The sequence below is a fragment of the Neophocaena asiaeorientalis genome, unplaced genomic scaffold (genome assembly GCF_003031525.2).
Source record: "Neophocaena asiaeorientalis asiaeorientalis breed wild unplaced genomic scaffold, Neophocaena_asiaeorientalis_V1.1 scaffold72, whole genome shotgun sequence".
Taxonomy (NCBI): Eukaryota; Metazoa; Chordata; class Mammalia; order Artiodactyla; family Phocoenidae; genus Neophocaena; species Neophocaena asiaeorientalis.
In genome coordinates, this window is record NW_020185336.1 from 6944877 (window position 1) to 6963736 (window position 18860).

At 34.3% G+C, this 18860-nt stretch overlaps 1 protein-coding gene across 4 annotated transcripts in view; it reads left to right on the top strand.

The window, feature by feature from the left end:
* Window positions 1-16067, top strand: part of LOC112393639 (bromodomain adjacent to zinc finger domain protein 2B-like) — a 190688-nt gene extending 174621 nt beyond the window's left edge. For 2 of the 4 annotated variants that reach the window (XM_024735992.1, XM_024735993.1), the window contains exons 4-8: window positions 4434-4622; window positions 9004-9171; window positions 10109-10302; window positions 15142-15345; window positions 15663-16067. In XM_024735992.1, the coding sequence (XP_024591760.1) occupies window positions 4434-4622; window positions 9004-9171; window positions 10109-10302; window positions 15142-15345; window positions 15663-16067 (1160 nt within the window). The remainder of the gene's footprint in view (window positions 1-4433; window positions 4623-9003; window positions 9172-10108; window positions 10303-15141; window positions 15346-15662) is intronic. The other 2 variants (XM_024735994.1, XM_024735995.1) reach the window with 2 other exon arrangements.
* Window positions 16068-18860: the final 2793 nt, after the last annotated feature.

Consider the following 18860-nt stretch of genomic DNA (forward strand, 5'->3'; position numbering starts at 1 on the left):
CAAAGAGCATGTTATATAAGCATGGAGGGTCTGAAGAAGAAGAAATAATGTGACCCAAAATACAACAGTGGGAAACATTCATTAAGTACCTGTTATATTTCAGATTATGCCAGGTATTGGGGATTACCGAGATGAATGAGATTCAGTTTTGCTCTCAGGGAGCTAAAATCCTAGTTTAGAATTCATGTGCATAGAAGTGATAGTTAAAATAGTGGAAGCCCATGAAATGACTGAGGAAGAAAATATAAAGAGGAAAAAAGAGACAGTTGGACAAAATCTTTAAGAATCTTACATTTAGAAAAAAGAAAACCCAGTAAAGTGGACAGTAGTATTATGGAAAAATATAGTTAAGAAGAACATCAAGGGCTTCCCTGGTGGCGCAGTGGTTGAGAGTCCGCCTGCCGATGCAGGGGACACGGGTTCGTGCCCTGGTCCGGGAAGATCCCACATGCCACGGAGCAGCTGGGCCCGTGAGCCATGGCCGCTGAGCCTGTGCATCCGGAGCCTGTGCTCTGCAACGGGAGAGGCCACAACAGTGAGAGGCCCGTGTACCGTTAAAAAAAAAAAAAAGAAGAACATCAAAATAATTCCGTGACCCAGAGCTTAAGGGTAAACATGGGTTTTAATAAGGAAGAGGTAATTAGCAATGCCAGATTTATAGAGACAGGTTAAAAATGAGAAGGGCAAAGATTAATGGAATCTAGTGGTTAGGAAAACTTAAGTTCCTTTACAGACAAAATGGAAGGGAGACTTGGACTTGGCACAGCTATTAAAGATTCTGAGAAGTGAGGAGGAAGTAGACATACAAGTGTAAGAGTTTTCTTTCAAGGTTAACAAGGAGAGATGCCGAGATGGGATTGAGAGGGAAGGAGATAGATAGGGTCAAGGGACTGGTAGAAGATTGAGAGAGACCAACGGTCATGCTGAGAAATAAGGAAATGGAAATGTGGAAACCATGTAGAGTAAAATTTAAGAATTTAAGAACTTGGAGGTGGTAGAATTTTATGTGATCAAATCCAACATGTGGCCTAAATAGAATCAAGGAGAAATAAAAGGCCAAATGGTAATTAAAAAAAAAATTAGGACTCAGGGTTGGTGACATGTAAGGCAAAAGGAAACTAGTAAGAAGCATCCTTGCAAGTTTAAATGAAAATTCAGGACAACTTCCTATTCTGATGAAGCCCTTTGGAATCAGTCCCATGGATGTGCCTCTTCTGCTCTTAATGAGTAATCAATTCACTCAACAGATATTTATTGTATATCTACTATGTACAAGACACTGTTTTAGGTATTTGGGATCTGTTACTAAGTCCTGTATGTGACAGTACCAGTTTATAATATTAAAATATTAACTAACTTGTTTTATACATTGTGGTATGAAAAACAGTCTTATACTATTTCAGTTATGTTGAAACCATTGAGTTCCTTAAGACTAGGGATTATGTCTTATTCATCCTTGTATGCTAATTACTAAATGTAGCACCTGGTGCTTAATAGATATGTTCATGAAATGTGTGAATTATGGAAACTGTTGAATAAAGAACAGTAATTCTGGAAGGTTTTTACATGGGATTAGTGGCTGGCTTTTTTTTTTAAAGGCAGTGGCAAAAACAATACTTAATGAGAAAGATACACTTTTGTATCACTGACTTGTATATTCTTGCTATAAAGGCAAAATTTAGTAAAGATTATTAAATGTAATATGAAATTATTTCTCTTCTGTTGTATAACTTTATCCATGTAAAGCAAAGAAAATCTCTAATGTGTGTTTTTAATAATGCATGGTATCAATGTAATCATTATAATGTGGGCCTGATATTCTTTACTAAATACAGACGTGAACCTTTTCTTACCAACAAGGAATAGGCCCTATCGATTCTGTTGTCACTCGAGTACTTTCTATGCTTTAATTATCTTCAAAAGTTTTATAAGAAAGAATAAGAAAATAGAGTAAGGTAGCTTCTTCGTAATTTTGCTAGGCATAGATATAACTCTGTGAACAAGACTATATTTTTTTCCCCAGTTTGAATCTATGGTGAATAAAGCTCATATTTTGTTGAAATTTTATATTCAGCTCTTTCTAGATATCACTCTTTTTAGAGTTAAAAAAAAGAACTTTTAAAATTATCAAGTTGTGTAAGATTGATTCTTAATTATTGCTGCAAGAGTGACAACTTCATTCAGGTATGACTCATGTTTTCTGTTCTTGAGACTCCAAGGTTTAAGCTCATTTATTTCTTCACAATTAGAAAATTAATGTTTTAACTATACATCTAAGAATGCTGCTTACTAGCAAGTATTTCTATCAGTTTCTGACCCTTTATAATTTTAATGTGTTCTGAATTTTTATAATATTTTGTGTAGTTTTGAGCTTACCTCACAAAACTTTTTGTATTAAGTCACTGCTACATATATATAGTTGACAAATATAATTTAAGAACTTTTATTTTATAAAATATAAATGAAAAATGATTCTAAAATTCACAAACTGAATGTTTAGCTCAACTTGCTTATCAAGAAAACTGATGTAGAAGGAAATGTAACAGATCATAGTATGTTTATAAATAAAACATTTGATTAAGGACATGTCATTCAGGAAGTTGAATTGATTAGTGAGAATCGGGGATTTTATAGGCAATCACATGTGAAAATAAACACTGGCTCTTAATGTTATAGGCTCATTTTTTAGAGAAACTAGCTGGGTTTTTGAGAATTTGTTCATCCCCCCCCCCAAAAAATTTACACAATCTTTCTGGTGCCATAGCACTAGTCTTAAAAATAATGATATTTGAGTAACCTCCTTTCTTCCAGTAGCATGCCCTATTTTGTTTTGACTTAACTTCAGTGCTAATTGCAGTCTAGAATTCTGATTACACAAAAGTACCAAATTCACAGATTTTCTGTTGAGGCTTTGATGAACAAAAACTAAGGTTGGCTGACTTAGAAAATATACTCAAGTTTGTATCCTTCCCTTGTTCTCCTCCCTCAGTTTCTTTGTGAGCCTTCCTTGTAAAAGCACTTTGAGGATCTTCCCTATGAGATCTACTTATTGCTTTGTTATAGTGGGACCTCAACCCTCAATCAGAACTTTTTACCTTGTAGGCTAATGTAAGATATACTTGATACAATCTATTTAAATCTTACTACTTCAATGAAAAATATAGTGTTATTTCAGTAAAGAATATAGGGCTTATATTAGTCAATGAGAGTACACTGTGACCTCTTTGAAGACTTCCTCTTAGACCTCTTAGATCTCTTTGATGACTTCCTCTTAGTTTTCAGCGAATAAAAAAGCAAAGAGGAGGGATTTTGTTGATAACTAAATGATAACAAAGAATATACTTATTTTTAAGTTGTATTTTTTAATTTACTTTAAACATATTGTATTGAAACTATATTGTAGTGCATAGTCAGGTCTGATATAAACAGGATAATAAGGAAGCCTTATGTTTATTTTAACACAGAGCGCAATAGCTTTCATGCAGTAAATTCTTAAGATAGCCTGGAGTGTGGGTTTTTGATATTCTGTTTTCACAGTATCAAGCCAGGGAAACTTAATTATTTCCCAGAAGTAAAAGGAAGATTTCCAAGTATTAACAAATCTTCTGCCAAATCCTTACAAACTATGAAAAATAAGTTGTGTTTTTGATGGTATAACACTGCAACTTGGGGTTATGACACTTAGTACTAGATTCTCTTTAGAGTAAACGTAGAGATTGAAAAACCACACATTTGGATTGAATATGAACTTTCTATCACAATGTTTAAAAATGATTTTTATATTGATAACCACGCTCGGATGCATTTAGAAATAAATTAGTAAGTTTATTTATTAAATCTTTATGCTGTCGTATACATTGCCTTATCAGGCTAGAATATAATCCATTTTTGGTATCAACTCTCCTCACCTAAAAGATGTTCGATGGAGAACATAGCTTTAATTCTGGCACATGGAAACTAGGAACTCTTTGCCTAGAGTGTATGACAGTTTGAGTAATGAATTGGTGACAGATTCTGGATTTATTTTATTGATTTTCAACTTCGTATTAACTAGATGTTTTTATCTTCCTTCTTATGAGTAAAAAATTTTGATAAAATATTAATGTGCAGAAATGTATTAGCAGAAAGTTTGCCTCACCTCGGCAGGTCAAGCTTTACAATTAGTGAAAGTTATGTACTTAAAGCGTCATTCTCAAATCTCAAAATTCAAAGTAAATAAGGTTATACCATTCGTTTTAATTATTTTTAGAGTACTTTCATGTTTCTAGAAACATTCTGCAGGGTTTGAAGAACAGAAATGCAAAAGAAAAAAGGTATAATAAAAATTTAATAGATAAGCTATTATAAATTTTAACCCACTATGAACGCTGAAATCAGATAAATCTCATCTGTTTTTTCTAGTACAACTTTAAGTGTGTTTTTTTCCCTCCCAGGACATTTATTCAGAGCAGCTGGGGATCACCTGTTTAACCTGTCCACAGTGTCGAGTGCCTTCCCAGTGGTCAGCCACCCAGTCTTTGGTCTGCATTCAGCCAGCTCAGGGCATTCAGAATTTGGTGGTTTGGGGACACTTGGTACACCCACAGCCTTAGCTGCACATCCCCAACTAGCGTCTTTTCCAGGTAAACATCTGTTACAAACAGTGTTCAAGGAAAGGAGGAAAGCTTGAAAATGTTCAAGCAGTAGTTTGGTAATTAACTTGAACAAAAAGAATAGTATTATGCCTGGTATATTAAAGCTCTTGTGCAAGAATTAACTCAGTCCTTTTTATCCTGTGCAAAAAAATAAAACACACTCTGTGCTAGGTGGCAGCACAACTGACTAGGTATTCAAGTGTTAAGCTAGAAAAATAGGCATCTGCCACAAAAGTGAGTAATTAGGCCAGGTTTTTCTCATGCTTTTTATTGAAGTAGAAAAGCATATGTATGAGAAGTATAGAGTTTGATTAATTATTCTCAGCTTTATTTGATTTTTTAAAAAAATATTTAACTTACAGTGGAAAACTGGAGTCCAGTTCTTATTATGAATATACTTTTATTTTGAGTTCTCATTTCTCTGCATTTATAAGTAAGATGAGCTTGGCTCTTAAATTTCTATTTTTTTCATATTTCATTAAAACAACCATAGATTTGCACCACTTGTGTGGCAGGAAGACCAGAATTATCCCAAATTCTACAGATTATGAGGATTCAGGAGTTCAGTAAGACACCAATTAAAGCTTAATTTAGACAAACATGCTGTAATTTCTCTTGTTATATTATTTTGAAAGTCTAAACTTTAATGTGTTTCCAGTGATTAACTTTACCTTAATAAATTTTAGTTAAGGATGCATGATTTACTGTTATAGAAAGTAGTTTAAAAATTAGAGCATAATTCAGAGACAAATAGATCTGAATTTAAATCTGGCTTTGTTACGTTTTAGCTGTGTGACCTTGATTGTACAAGTAATCTGACCTCTCAGCCTCAGTTTTCTCATCTGAAAAATGAGAATAACAGTAATAATAATAATAGTATCCGCCTCTTAGGGTTCTTGTGAAGATTAAAGGCGATAAGCCATGTTTAGTGCTGAATGCAGTGTTTAGCACACCTAATTAGTATGTAATTGGTAGCCATCATTGTTTTTATTCTTGTCGAGTGTTTCTTTAAAAGGAAACAAGTATCTTGTTTGAATTATATATGTAGAATGGAAAGTTGGCTAAGTATATATTTCAAGTACTATTTCTTGAGTCATATTATTTCTTTAATTCAGAGAGGAGATAGTAATGTGGCTAGAAAGTTAAAACAAAGTCTTAAACTAAGTCTTGACATTTGCTTTAAAAATACTAATAGGAATCTATTTCAGTCAGTTTTGAGCATGGTTGCTTAGCGAGATGAGTATTCAATAGGTATTTGCTGAAATATAGTATTGCTGAATAAAAAATTAAAATAGGTAATAGTACTATAGATAGTTGCTAGTACCTTAAATTTTAAAAATTGTTTTATCATAGTTTATTGTATTTGATATAGTTTGATATATAAAGTATTAATTACTTTTGAGCATTTCTAAACCACAATGTAATTATTGTATAATTAAAATCAAATATCTTTTGCACCGAAAACATGGTTAACAGGTGTAAAGAGTTACTCATCTCAACTTCAATGATGTTGATGCTTCCACTGTGTAGAAAAAAATTTTGATAACTTCCCTAGCCTACATAAACTATTCAGTCATTCATTTCTTATACAAAGTTCTTTGAGCATCTACTATGTTCTGTGCAGTAGGCCAAGCACTGAGGAATATACTAACATAATATATGTTATGTTGCTTATACTTTTTAGGAGATAGATAAACAGACAATTACAAGACAGAGTCTTTAGTGGTAAAAGTATGCCTGTATAAGCATACTTTTTTGCCAAGTGAACAGAGACTATGCCTTGTTTTAGAGGCCTCATTTGTTTAAGTTGTACGTTTTGTATAACTTAAATTTAAATTTTCTATGATTAGTTTTATTCAGAAGGGTAACCAAAATGCCAAAAATTTTAAATCACCTACTAAATAGATGAAGACACACAGGAAGAAATTACTAGGAATTTTAAAAGAGAAATAGTTTATTTTTAAATATTATCCACTTCTAAATGTGTCTGCATTTCAGATGACTAAATCAACACATGCAAATTACTTAATGGATATTAGTATAGTAAAGTTTTTTATATTGAAATAGTATTTCACGGTAAGTTCTTTTAAAACATTTACAGTTTTTAATCATTATATTTTTATATTACCGTGAATTTTCATGAAGTATCTGGCTCTATCAAGTTTGAAAGATTTTTAAATTCTCCTGTCTTCTATGTTCAAATTGAGATTCAGTATATCCTCTGAAATATTAGAATCTTTCAGTTGAATATGATTAATGTTGTTACCATGCAGTTACTGCCCTTGAATACATTTAGAAATTCATCATGTGCTGGTTTATGTGATTCTTATTTTGTATATTTCATTTTATCAACAAGCTAGTTTGTGAGTGACTAAATTTTGTTTTTTTGTTTTCTTAAATTTGGAAGAGAAATAAGCTCATCACTTATCAAAAATTCTGTTATTTCCCATGAATTATTAGACATTTGTGAAGCTTGTGATCAGAAGCGCTATCTTTTTCATCTTTTTATTTAATTGATCTTATTTACCTGTATTTTTACTCATGGTGTCACCTTATTTATAACATACACATTTTCCAGTTGTGTTTTTTTCTAATCCCTATTGTGTGCTTATTTACCATTGACATTCTAAGTACATTTTTATGTTGTTTCTGAGTTTGATTATGTCTAAAATATTTGAGTCTTATTACACTTTGACTGCCTTACCGATTTGTGGGTTGTTTACAAAGTCTGAACGTTCAACTGTAATGCTTTAATTATAGACTCTATTTTAAATAATATGAATATTTCAGGAAACTGAAGTTTCCTTTTTTATCAGCTATGTAGGACCTAGTTTTCAAACCTATAAATAACAACAGATTTCAGCTGTGCTAATACAAGCCCCAAGTACATAGTTTTTCTTCCTATCTACATACAGTTCTTTCATCTAAACAGTAGATAAATGATTTATGGTTTTGTATAGTTATTCTTGGTTCAGTTCCCATCATTCAGCCACTGCTGAATATACATTGGTGTCATTTCACTAGCAGTGCCTTCCTGCAGTGCAGAAGAATAGCTTTTGCAGTTTTCTGCTTATACTGTTTTTTAGACCTTTCAGAATGTCAGTTACCATGAACATTTCACTTTTTATTAAGCTCAACTTTTGTCTTTAGCTAATGAAGGTGAACATCACTTAACATCCTATTTTTAATAAAGAGATATTCCTAGAAAAGCTTTAAAGATCATATAATACAGTACACTGACAATATTGAATTTTTCCCATACTATATTATTGGGGGTTTTCCTCTAATTTTTTCGTGGTTATCAAGTCAATGAAAAGTATCCTATATCTCTTGGAAGATTAGCCTGAAAGGTAATAACTGATTTGGTAATCTAGCTGGTTAGCCAATTGGAAAATATTCTTTCTGAGATTTTACATGGGGCAATACAAGACTGTCCATTGGGTTATTTCAAATTTCTTCTTAATGTTCACCCTTCCCTAAATAATGTATTCTATAAAATTTGCCTTCTCTCCTTTTCTAAAAGTTTTAACTAAAAGCCACTGTTTGAATATCTAAATTGCATTTGATGATTTTCTACCATTTAGTCATTTTACATTGATAAAACATTGTTATCTATAATTTATGAGAGGAAGTATAAATAAAATTCAGGCTTTCTTCATTAACTTTAAGGGGAGAAACTATAAATCTTTTATATTTTAATGTGACTTAACTTGTTTTAAAAATCTTCTTTGAAGCACTTTTCATTGCTTAGACACCGCCCCCCCCCCCAAAAAAAAAGGCTTACTGATTTTGCTATCTCTATTGTTTTGAGTATAGGATGTTTTCTTCCATAAATGCATTTGAGATATGCTGGATTACAGTGGTCTTTGTATTATTATTTAAACCACCTGATTTATCAAAGCCAGCTTTATATTGTATGTAATTTAAGGAAATTCTTAACATAGGTTGTAGATGGTAACCTTAAATTCTAAGGTTTTTAAGTAGATTAAAATAGTCTTAAATATTGTTTCTTTACTAATTTAGAAAAATTATGATGTAAGTCATCAAAGAGTCAAATAGTTCTTTAATATTCCAAGTTTCCCATTTTATTTTTAAAACCATAGACTACTTTTGTTCTTCATAAATTTGAACTCAAGGAAGCTGCTAAGTGAAGATCCTTGGATACTGTCTTAATGAGCAGAATAATGAGTGTATAACTTCTAACCAGCTGTCTTATAATTAGAAAGATGATCAGAACTATGTGTAATTCAGCAATTGTGTTCCAAGATGAAATTTGAAATTTTTTTCAGGAATAAAATATAAAAAGCACTGTTAAATTAGCTAGAAAGTTAATTCAAATATTTTTGCTTGTTTGGTGTTTGGCTTTGAGGTGCAGAATGGTGGCGAACAACAGATGTTCATACGCGTGCAGGGACAACCTTCTTTCCACCATTACTGGGAATTCCACCACTGTTTGCTCCTCCAGCCCAGAATCATGATTCTTCTTCATTCCATTCGAGGGCTTCGGGAAAAAGTAATCGAAATGGTCCTGAAAAAGGTATCCATGTTAACTTTAAGTGAAGTACTACAAATCCTCCATTTCAATACCTATTTAATAGGGTTCACATTTAGTAACAATTATGGGGCATTGTGCTAGACACTTTCACATTGTCTTGCTTAATCCTTATAATAACTCTTTGAGATTGGAAGCATTGTCATTTTGCAGCTAAGGTTAAATAAGTTATTCAAGGAAGCACTGTTTACATGTTGACATTGCATAGCAGAATTTAACCCAGGTTTTCTAACTCCAGACTCCACTGCTTTTTCCTCTGTATCTCATTACCTCCTTCACGTTCACTCAATAAAATATATTACTTTTTCTGTAATTAAGCATTAAATTAATTAAAACTAATATGTTAGTACGCCTTTTTCTTTTAAATTGTCATTAATATTTCATAGTTGATAACTGTTGTTAGAATACATTTGCAAATTATAATAGCATTTTAGATGGTTTATTATTACCTTTCTTTTCACTTAAGTGTTTGGGGAGTTTGCTCCGAAAGGGGGAGTACTCGCATTTAATTATCTTTCTAAAAATTTTTTAATTGAAGTGAAATTCACATAAATGTAAAATTAACCATTTTAAACTGAACAATTCAGTGACATGTAATGCATTCATAGTGTTGTACAACAACCACCTCTATCTAGTTTCAAAACATTTTCATCACCCCAAAATGAAACTTCATCCCCGTTAACCAGTTTCTCTCTATTATTCCCTCTCCCAGTCCCTGGCAACCACTAGCTTGCACTCTATCTCTATAGATTTACCTGTTGTGAATATCTCATATAGATGGAATCATAATTTGTGTCTGACTTCTTTCACTTAGCATAATGTTTTCAAGAGTCATCCACATTGTGGCATATGTCATTACTTCATTCCTTTTTATGGCTGAATAACATTCTCTTGCATAAATATATTTATTTTTACCTTCAAGGTGTAAATGGGTCAATAAATGGAAACAACACATCGTCTGTATGTGGTATCAACACATCTGTACTATCCACTACTGCTTCAAGTTCTGTGGGACAAACTAAAAGTATAAGCTCAGGTGGAGGAAATCGAAAGTGTAGTCAGGAACCAAACAAAACCCAGCCTTTGGATGCTAGAGCTGACAAAATCAAAGATAAGGTAAGTTGTTCTTTGAGGCACAAATATACAACAGATCGACACAAGTATTCTAAAGATCAAACCACCTGAATCTATGGAATAACTTTTTATGAATTATCAACTCCTATTTTTATAGATATTCATTTTTGCGGGGTGGTTTTAGTATTATGCATCTAAAAAATTAAAACTGTCAGCACCAGTATAAATAATACAAATAGTAGTCATAGATAAGATTTATTGAGAACTTAACACAGGCCAGTTCTGCTGTAATTGCTTTGCATATAATATCTATTTCAGTTCTCCTTATACCCATACTGAGGTAGGTACTATTATTATAAACTGGGAAAAAGAGCCCCCAAATAGTTGGCCATTAAGTGGTCAGGATTCAAAGTCAGGCAGGTTGACTCCAGAGCCCATGCTTTAGGAAAACAAAAACAAAAAACCTTTCATTATGGAAAATTTCAAATATACACAGAAGACAGAATAGCATAATAATCCTGTGTACCCATTATTCAGTTTCAACAGTTACCATCTCATGGCCAATTATATTTCATCATAACCCCAGCTGAATTCTCCTTTTCTCCTTTGCCAGTTGGCACTATGTTAGACCTTGTCATTAGAGGGTCCTAGAGACACACTGGAAGAGGAAAATGCTTCTGTTCCTGGTTCAAGTGTTTTCTTTTTGGTCTTATGCTGTGGCTGCCAGTGGGTGGCTTCCTCACCAGCTGGCGGCCTCTCTGCCAGTTGTGTTCAGGAGACCCAGTAGTGTATGCCGTCTAGTGAGTGTCACTGACATCCCAGCAGGCAGCTTATTAGTGAGTTTTTCTGGGATGCCAGTGGTTGGCTTTCTAGCTAACTTTACTGTCACCCCGATAGCAGATGCCCAGCAAGTTTTTCTGGCACTCCAGCAGGTGGTGTCTCCTGTGTACCAGCCTTGATCTGTGATACCTCAGTGAGCTTCTCTGCCATCCAGTGGGCAACAGCCACATCCTTTCCAACAAAGTCTGAAGTTCAGCCTTGGGTGAATGAGGGGTTGGAGAAGAAAGACCCTCTTCCAAGTTTATTTTAGTACTCTACCTCAGCCATACAGGAAGTGGTTCTTCCCTACATCGGCTATTCCGGTATTCTTTACAGGTCTCTTTCCCTCTTAGTAGTTCATATTCTGTTACTAGTTGTTGCTTCCTTATGATAAAATTTCGCTGTTCAAATTGATCATGTGGTTTCTGCCTCCTGACTAGACCTTGTCTGCTGTAGAAGCAGTATCAGGAGTAGGATGGGTATGCAGATTGCACATGGTAAATTCACTCCAATATTCTGGTCACTCTAAGCCTTTGGATTTCCTCTTCCACATCATGCCAGGGAAGCTGTGACATTTCAACTTTACTAAGTATAGTTCACCACTGTGTCTAGATTTCATTCATCTAACCAAGTAAGCTGAGATACCTCCAGCTACAGGAACTACCACATTATATCCAGAATTTCTAGTAAGTGTACCTGTATCGGTGAATTTGGTCTGCTCCTGTTGGTAATTTCTTCTTGAGAGAGAAGTCTTGGTTTATTCTGAGTTAAAGCCTTAGCATCAACTGCAAACATTTCGGAAACAAAGATAATAACTAGAGCAATGTCTTTTCGTCTACATTTTATAAAAACCACTTTCAGGGCCTGATTTTTCTGGGGGAAGAGAGTCAAAAGTTTGTGATACTGTAATACCACTTTCTCCATGACCTCAGCTATAATAATAAGGGAATTGAAAAGCTTGTGACACACCACAGCAAGAACAAGGTATGAGTAGTCACTGATTGCAGATAGCGCTGATCTGAACTTTAAATCTGAACAACATGCCTCCCAGGCTCCAATTTTTAACCCCAAGGAACTATTTTATCAAATTTTTCTTTGTCCTTTCTCAAGACAGCATTGAGCTCCATATATTTTCCAGGATCAGCTAAACAAATAAAGGTTTCTTCCCTCTTGCCCAGCATATTGTTACCACAGCAGCTGTAACAGTCTTTTAAAAACATAAGTGATTTTTTATCGTTTTAAAACATCCTGTGTTATCACTCTGTCTAATAGTTTCCTATCCCACTAAGAATAAAATCCTTGCCATGGCCCATAAGACCATGTGTGGTCTCACCCCTGCCAGTCCATCCAGCCTTATTTCCTACTGTTCTCTCCCAGGTTTCTGTGCTGTAGCAGGTCTAGCTGACTTTTCCATTCTTTGAACATGTCAGACTTGTTTCCAGCTCGTGGCTTTTGCCTTTGCTGTTTCCCCTGTCTTGAAAGGCCCTTTTATCTTTCTATGACTGGCTCTTGCTCTCCATTTAGGTCTCAGCTCAGAAGAGTCTTACCTGACAACTACATCTAAATGTCCATCCAGCATACACTGTCTACTCAATTATCCTGTTTTAGTCATGGTATTTATCACTGAAAAACCCTTATTTATAGTTTGTTGATTCTCTTCTCCCTGTTCCCATGAGAGCAGAGTTGCTGTCTGTTTATCACACCCTTGTATCCCCAGAGACTAGAGCAACTGTGCCTGATACATAATAGCCTTGAATATGTATTTGTTTTGCTCTTGAATGTAAGAAATATACAGTGAAATGAAAGTTCAAGGAGAGGGTTCTGAAAAGCTTTCCCAGGTTGGTTGGGGGTTGGAGTTTATTATCAATGAACTCTCCTTTGATCATTTTTTTGTGAACCTAAGAAGACTCATTTTTAAAATGTATAAATGACAGAAAAAAGACAGACTACCTAATTGTGAGCAGGCAAAAGGACCACCCTCACCCCCTGCACATGTTAATAGGGACCAAGGAGATGGGCTTGGTGATATTGAAATTCATTTTTCTCCAATACTTGGACTTGTCTACTCATGTCTACTTTTTTTTTTTAACATGGGTACTAAATTTGTTACCTTATAAAACACAAACCCTTTGCACACTGTCAGAGTATGCTCTGCAAAGACCACCTGCGCCAGAATCACATTAAGGGCTTGTTTCATACAGATCCCTGTGCCTGTTTGGAATTGGGACCCAGGAATCTGCTGGTTGCAGCAACTTCTGTGCTGAATATTATGCTCCCTAAAGCTTTAGAACCCGCATCTCTAGACCCACTCTTGGGGAGTATAGGACCCATCTGTCATGCTGCCTTTAAATTAAAACTACACAGATTACTTGGACATTGAAATAGGAGTTTATTTTTTTCTGCCAAATCACGGTAGCTCCCTCATTCCCTTCCTTACTTAGCCTCTACTAAATCCGAAAGTGATAACTTTGGATTTGACTTTCATAGTCAAATGAAATGACTTTCATAGTCTTGCTATACATGCTTAGAAAACTCAACAGCAGATTTTGGTTGCAAAGAAGGAGCGGTTTCTCTGCCAAATAAATGATAGGCTTAATGTTATTATATTACTATTGTTTCCCTTTAATCTCTGCTTTGGTCTTTCTCATCCTTTGATTTCCTTTATTCCAATTCACTTTCTGCTTTACTGTGAGGGAAGAAGGTAGCTCAGGGAATGATGGAAATATTAGCTTATTGAAGGGTGTGTCTGTGGAGGAAGCATTACAGTTGCTAGTTTGGAGCAGTTAACACAGTACCATGGCAAACAGAATATAACAGGAGCGACTCTCCTCACTCATGTATTTTATATGATTTAAATCAAATTTTAGAAGACACAAAGGAAAGAGTGTAGGTTTGCAATCTGTAACTACGGCTTCAACCTGGCATCCTGTTGTAGAGGTGTATTACTGTCTTTTATTCTCCAAACACAGTAGTTATGAAAGGCTGTATTTCTATTAAGGCCATAACTTTTCTAATTTGCTGCTTTTGTAATTTATTGCTGATTTTTCTGTATCTTGTTCTCTATTTTATCTACCAGCAAACACTATAGAAATGTTCCTAAGTAACTCTGGATTGTACTCAATCTTGTTGCTCTGTCGTTTTGACATTTCTCCTTTATAGTCTTCCTATTGGCAGAATTTTAACTTTTTCATTGTTATATAGTTATTAGTTATAATTCATTTCATTATTTTTCATCTTTTTATCCACTACCATTGTCTGTCCTTTAAACACACAACTTTCCTTTTATGCGACCAAATGTCCCTTTCCAGCTTTGGATTTTCATTGTCCTATAGGATTTTAAATGTTCCAGAAATTAATCTCCTTCTTTATCATATTTTTCTATCTTTTTGATTCAGAAATATTAAAAAACTTAAATTCCTTGACCCTAATTAAAGCAGCCCCTTAAGCCTTTTCTACCTATTTTGTCTTCTCTCCAGTACTTTTTACTATATGGGATTATTTGTTTTGAAATTACTCTCTGTCTAGTCCACCACCACCACCACTAGAATGTAAGTTTCTTGAAGGCAGAGGCTCATCTTAGACTTCATTGGAGTCCAGCACCTAGAAAGGTGTGTTTGGCTACTGACTCACTATTTGCACAAAGAAAGAAGACTAAAAGCTAAATGTAGAACATCAGTGTATGTAACCCTATCATAAATTGCTCTTTTTAATCTGTCCTACATTTCGAAGCATGGCAGTCATATGAGTGTGTATATATGTATACATATGTACATATATACACACTATATTGATGTTTTCAATATTCTGTACAGAATACTGTATAGCATATTGACAGAGTTTATACTTTTTACTGGAGAGTTCCTGTCAGATAAGTTAATTTGATCAGTTGGTTGAATAAATACCCTTAAAACATGTGACTTTTTACTTTTTTCTAAAATGACATTTTAGAAAAATGTTTTGAGATTGAAAATATCATTAAAAAATTAAAAGAGCATACCTCTTACTGAAACTTGAATTTTTTCCAAAAATAGAAGTCTTTTTAAAAATCTTGTCTTTATCCAGAAACCAAGGAAGAAAGCTATGGAAAGTTCTAGCAACAGTGATAGTGATTCAGGCACCTCATCAGACACATCAAGTGAAGGCATTAGTAGTAGTGATTCAGATGATCTAGAGGAAGATGAAGAAGAAGAAGATCAAAGTATTGAAGAAAGTGAAGATGATGATTCTGATTCAGAGAGTGAAGCACAACATAAAAGTAACAACCAGGTGGGTACAAATCATTTCACTGGCAATATCTACACATTATTCAAATTTAGGAATTAACTGTCTTATCTTAACTCTCAAAGTCTATAAACTTTAAAGTTAATCATTGCCTTTAGTTCTTCCTTTTGCATAAGAAAAAAAATGAGGTGGTGAAACACTTTTAAAGGAACATTTTGTGTATTTTTTAGTGAGTTTTGTATATCTATTGTAAGTCATTAGGAACACTTTTTTAAGTACCCTTTTTTTCCTCCATGTTTTACTCCTTGATGCTCTTTGTTTTAATAGACGTTAAGAAGTTGCCTTTTAATTTGTATTTACAGGTGCTATTACATGGTGTTTCAGACCCAAAAGCAGAAGGACAGAAAGCAACTGAAAAAGCCCAGGAAAAAAGAATACACCAGCCATTACCTCTTGTGTCTGAATCCCAGACTCACTCATCATTCCAATCCCAGCAGAAGCAGCCTCAGGTTTTGTCACAGCAGCTTCCATTTATTTTCCAAAGCTCTCAGGCAAAGGAGGAATCTGTGAACAAACACACAAGTGTAATACAGTCTACGGGATTGGTGTCCAATGTGAAACCTTTATCTTTGGTAAATCAAGCCAAAAAGGAAATTTACATGAAACTCATAGTTCCTTCTCCTGATGTACTTAAAGCAGGGAATAAAAATACCTCTGAAGAATCTAGTCCTTTGACCAGTGAATTGCGTTCCAAACGGGTGAGTTAAAAATTATTTACAGAAGAATTTTACTATTATAAAAACAGCTTTTATATAGTCTTATATAAGTTTAAACTGAATTCTACTCTTATTGTTATACTTTCTTAGTCACCAGGAATAGAAGATGCACATCAGAAAACTAAATTTCTCTGATTTTATATTTACATACACACCTGTTGAATGTATTTTTGGCAACACAGTCTTGTCATTTTTCCCCAGGTTTAATGATTTAGCAGTAAGGGGAGAAATATGTTTGTATTGGACATACTTTACAATTACTTTTGTTTAAAATCAATGTCCTTTTTTTTCTAATATTAGTATATTCTTTTTTAAAGAAATGAACTCGAGTCATTTACCTCTGTAGTCCTATAATTTGTCAATTTTAAGTATAAAAATCCTTTATAAAGAATGCTTTTCCTTTACCATTCTTAATTAATTATACAAAATACAAAATATTTTTAGTAACGTTACTTCTATAAACACCAGAACCACTCTCATCAGAGAATTTTTTTCATCTTTATTTTCTTGCTGTTAGTTTTATATTATAATATTATATAGTCTACAGTCATATGTCCAGAAGAATCCTAGTAATTAAATAACCAGTGCTTTTTATTCTAGAACTCACCCAGACTAGAGAAAAAATATTATTTTTGAACACAGTCTCCTGTCTTTTGGTTATACAAATTACCAGTAGGCATCCTAATCATTGGAAAAGACCTGTAGAGCACTTACTGTTTTGCCAGCCATTCATTGTTTTAAGTGCTGAACATGCATTTACTCATTGGATACTAACATCTGTAAGTGCCACTAATAATATTATGTCCATTTTCAGATGATCAAATTGAGATTCATAAGACTTACATAACTCTCCCAAGATCACACTGCTAGTTGGTGATGGAGCTAGAATTCAAACCTAGGCAGTGTGGTACTAGAATCCTTGTTCTTAATCACTGTGGTATGCTGCCTTTCTTTCTCAAAAAAGTTGCAATGTCCTTGTCCACTGACTTTTATTTTACAGTGAAGAATTTCAGAACAAGGTTAAAGAAAAATGACTTGAGCAAATCAGGCTCTTTTGAGAATCTAAATGAGTAGTTCTCAAGACTAAGTGTACATTAGAATCACCTGGGAAACTTTAAAAATGAACTAACCACCTTAGAACAATTTAAAATCAGGATCTCTTGTGTTGAGACTGAGGTATTACATGTCTAAAAAGCCTCCCAAGTGACTCAAATGTGCAGCCAAATTTGAGAACCACTGATCTAAATGGAATGACCAGTGGTATCATAATATCACACATATGAGAACTTGTAGTGCATGGGTCAATCATAAGGAGTTATTGGCATCACATTATTGACTCTCCTTGAGAAATTAAGCAAATTAAAAATCACACTGGGTTGTTTTTTCATTAATATATATTCCACTTTAAGACAAATGAATGTATAGAGCCACATCGAGTTACTTGCATTATGAAAGTTTTCTTAATTTTTTCAGTTTCTTAAATTCTTATTTAAAGATTTTCATATGACTGCCTATTAGAAAGTCATTTATTAAACACTTGCTTATTTAAATGTAGCCAAGCTAGGCTTTCTACACATAGGATCTTATGTAATCCTTACAAAATTGTGTCAGGTAAAGGAACTAAGGCTCAGAGAGGTTAAGTCACTTTTCAACATCATATACCAAGTTAAGAGCAGACAGGTTTTAAACCAAGATCATTCTGATTTCAAAGCCCATGATTAAGATGAAATAATTTGGTGTTTCTGAAATGATAATGGTTGTTAATGGGAAATATTTTATGTGAATGGGCATTCACAGTAGACTCAACTCTCAATGACTTTATCTACTTTTTATTGGTATCTACTATTGAGTTAAAGGGTATTTTTAGAAATGTTTCCCTTATATCAGTTCTCTTTCTTTATGTGACAGTCTAACAGAATTTTGCTTGATTTCTTATGATAGTCTCAATTGTTTCCTGCTTCCTGCTATGTATCTGGCTCCCACACTAGTCTTATGATTTTCTTCAGTGTTATTTAATCATTGGATCCTTTCATACCCTTATACTGTAGACATTTAATTTAAATCAATATACATTAATCATATATAAAGACCAGGAGTGAAAAATCTTTATCAAGTTTTGCCTAGTGGATTTTTTATGGCCTCACAGAGACTCAGATAAGAACTAGGGGAGCAAGAGCTTGGTGGTAGGACAAAGCTTCGAACCTCTCTCTTCTCATACTCCTGTCACCCAAGGGGATATCTTTTTTTTTTTTTTTGCGGTATGCGGGCCTCTCACTGTTGTGGCCTCTCCCGTTGCGGAGCACAGGCTCCGGACACACAGGCTCAGTGGCCATGGCTCACGGGCCTAGCCACTCTGCGGCATGTGGGATCTTCCCGGACCGGGGCACGAACCCGTGTCCCCTGCATCGGCAGGCAGACTCTCAACCACTGCACCACCAGGGAAGCCCTAGGCATGTTTGATTTCTCATTCTCTACTATTAATAAGAGAAGTGAATATACTGCATAGTTATTTGTTAGAGCAGAGGAGCAAAGCTGATATATCTGAAGTTGATATACCAGAAAAAAAATTAAGACTAACTTCTGGGTTTAGGTATGACAGATGGGAACATATGCATCCAGGTGGGAATATGACTGAAAAAGTCACAAGAGCAAATCATTTGGCAAAGAGCAGAGACACAGTTAAGAGTGTCAGAGGTTTTTGTGAAGATAGATTTAAAGGAAGGTGAAAGCCACTGTGGGCGAAACTGAGGGACTTGAGCAGAGTTTGGCTAAAATGGTTGAATA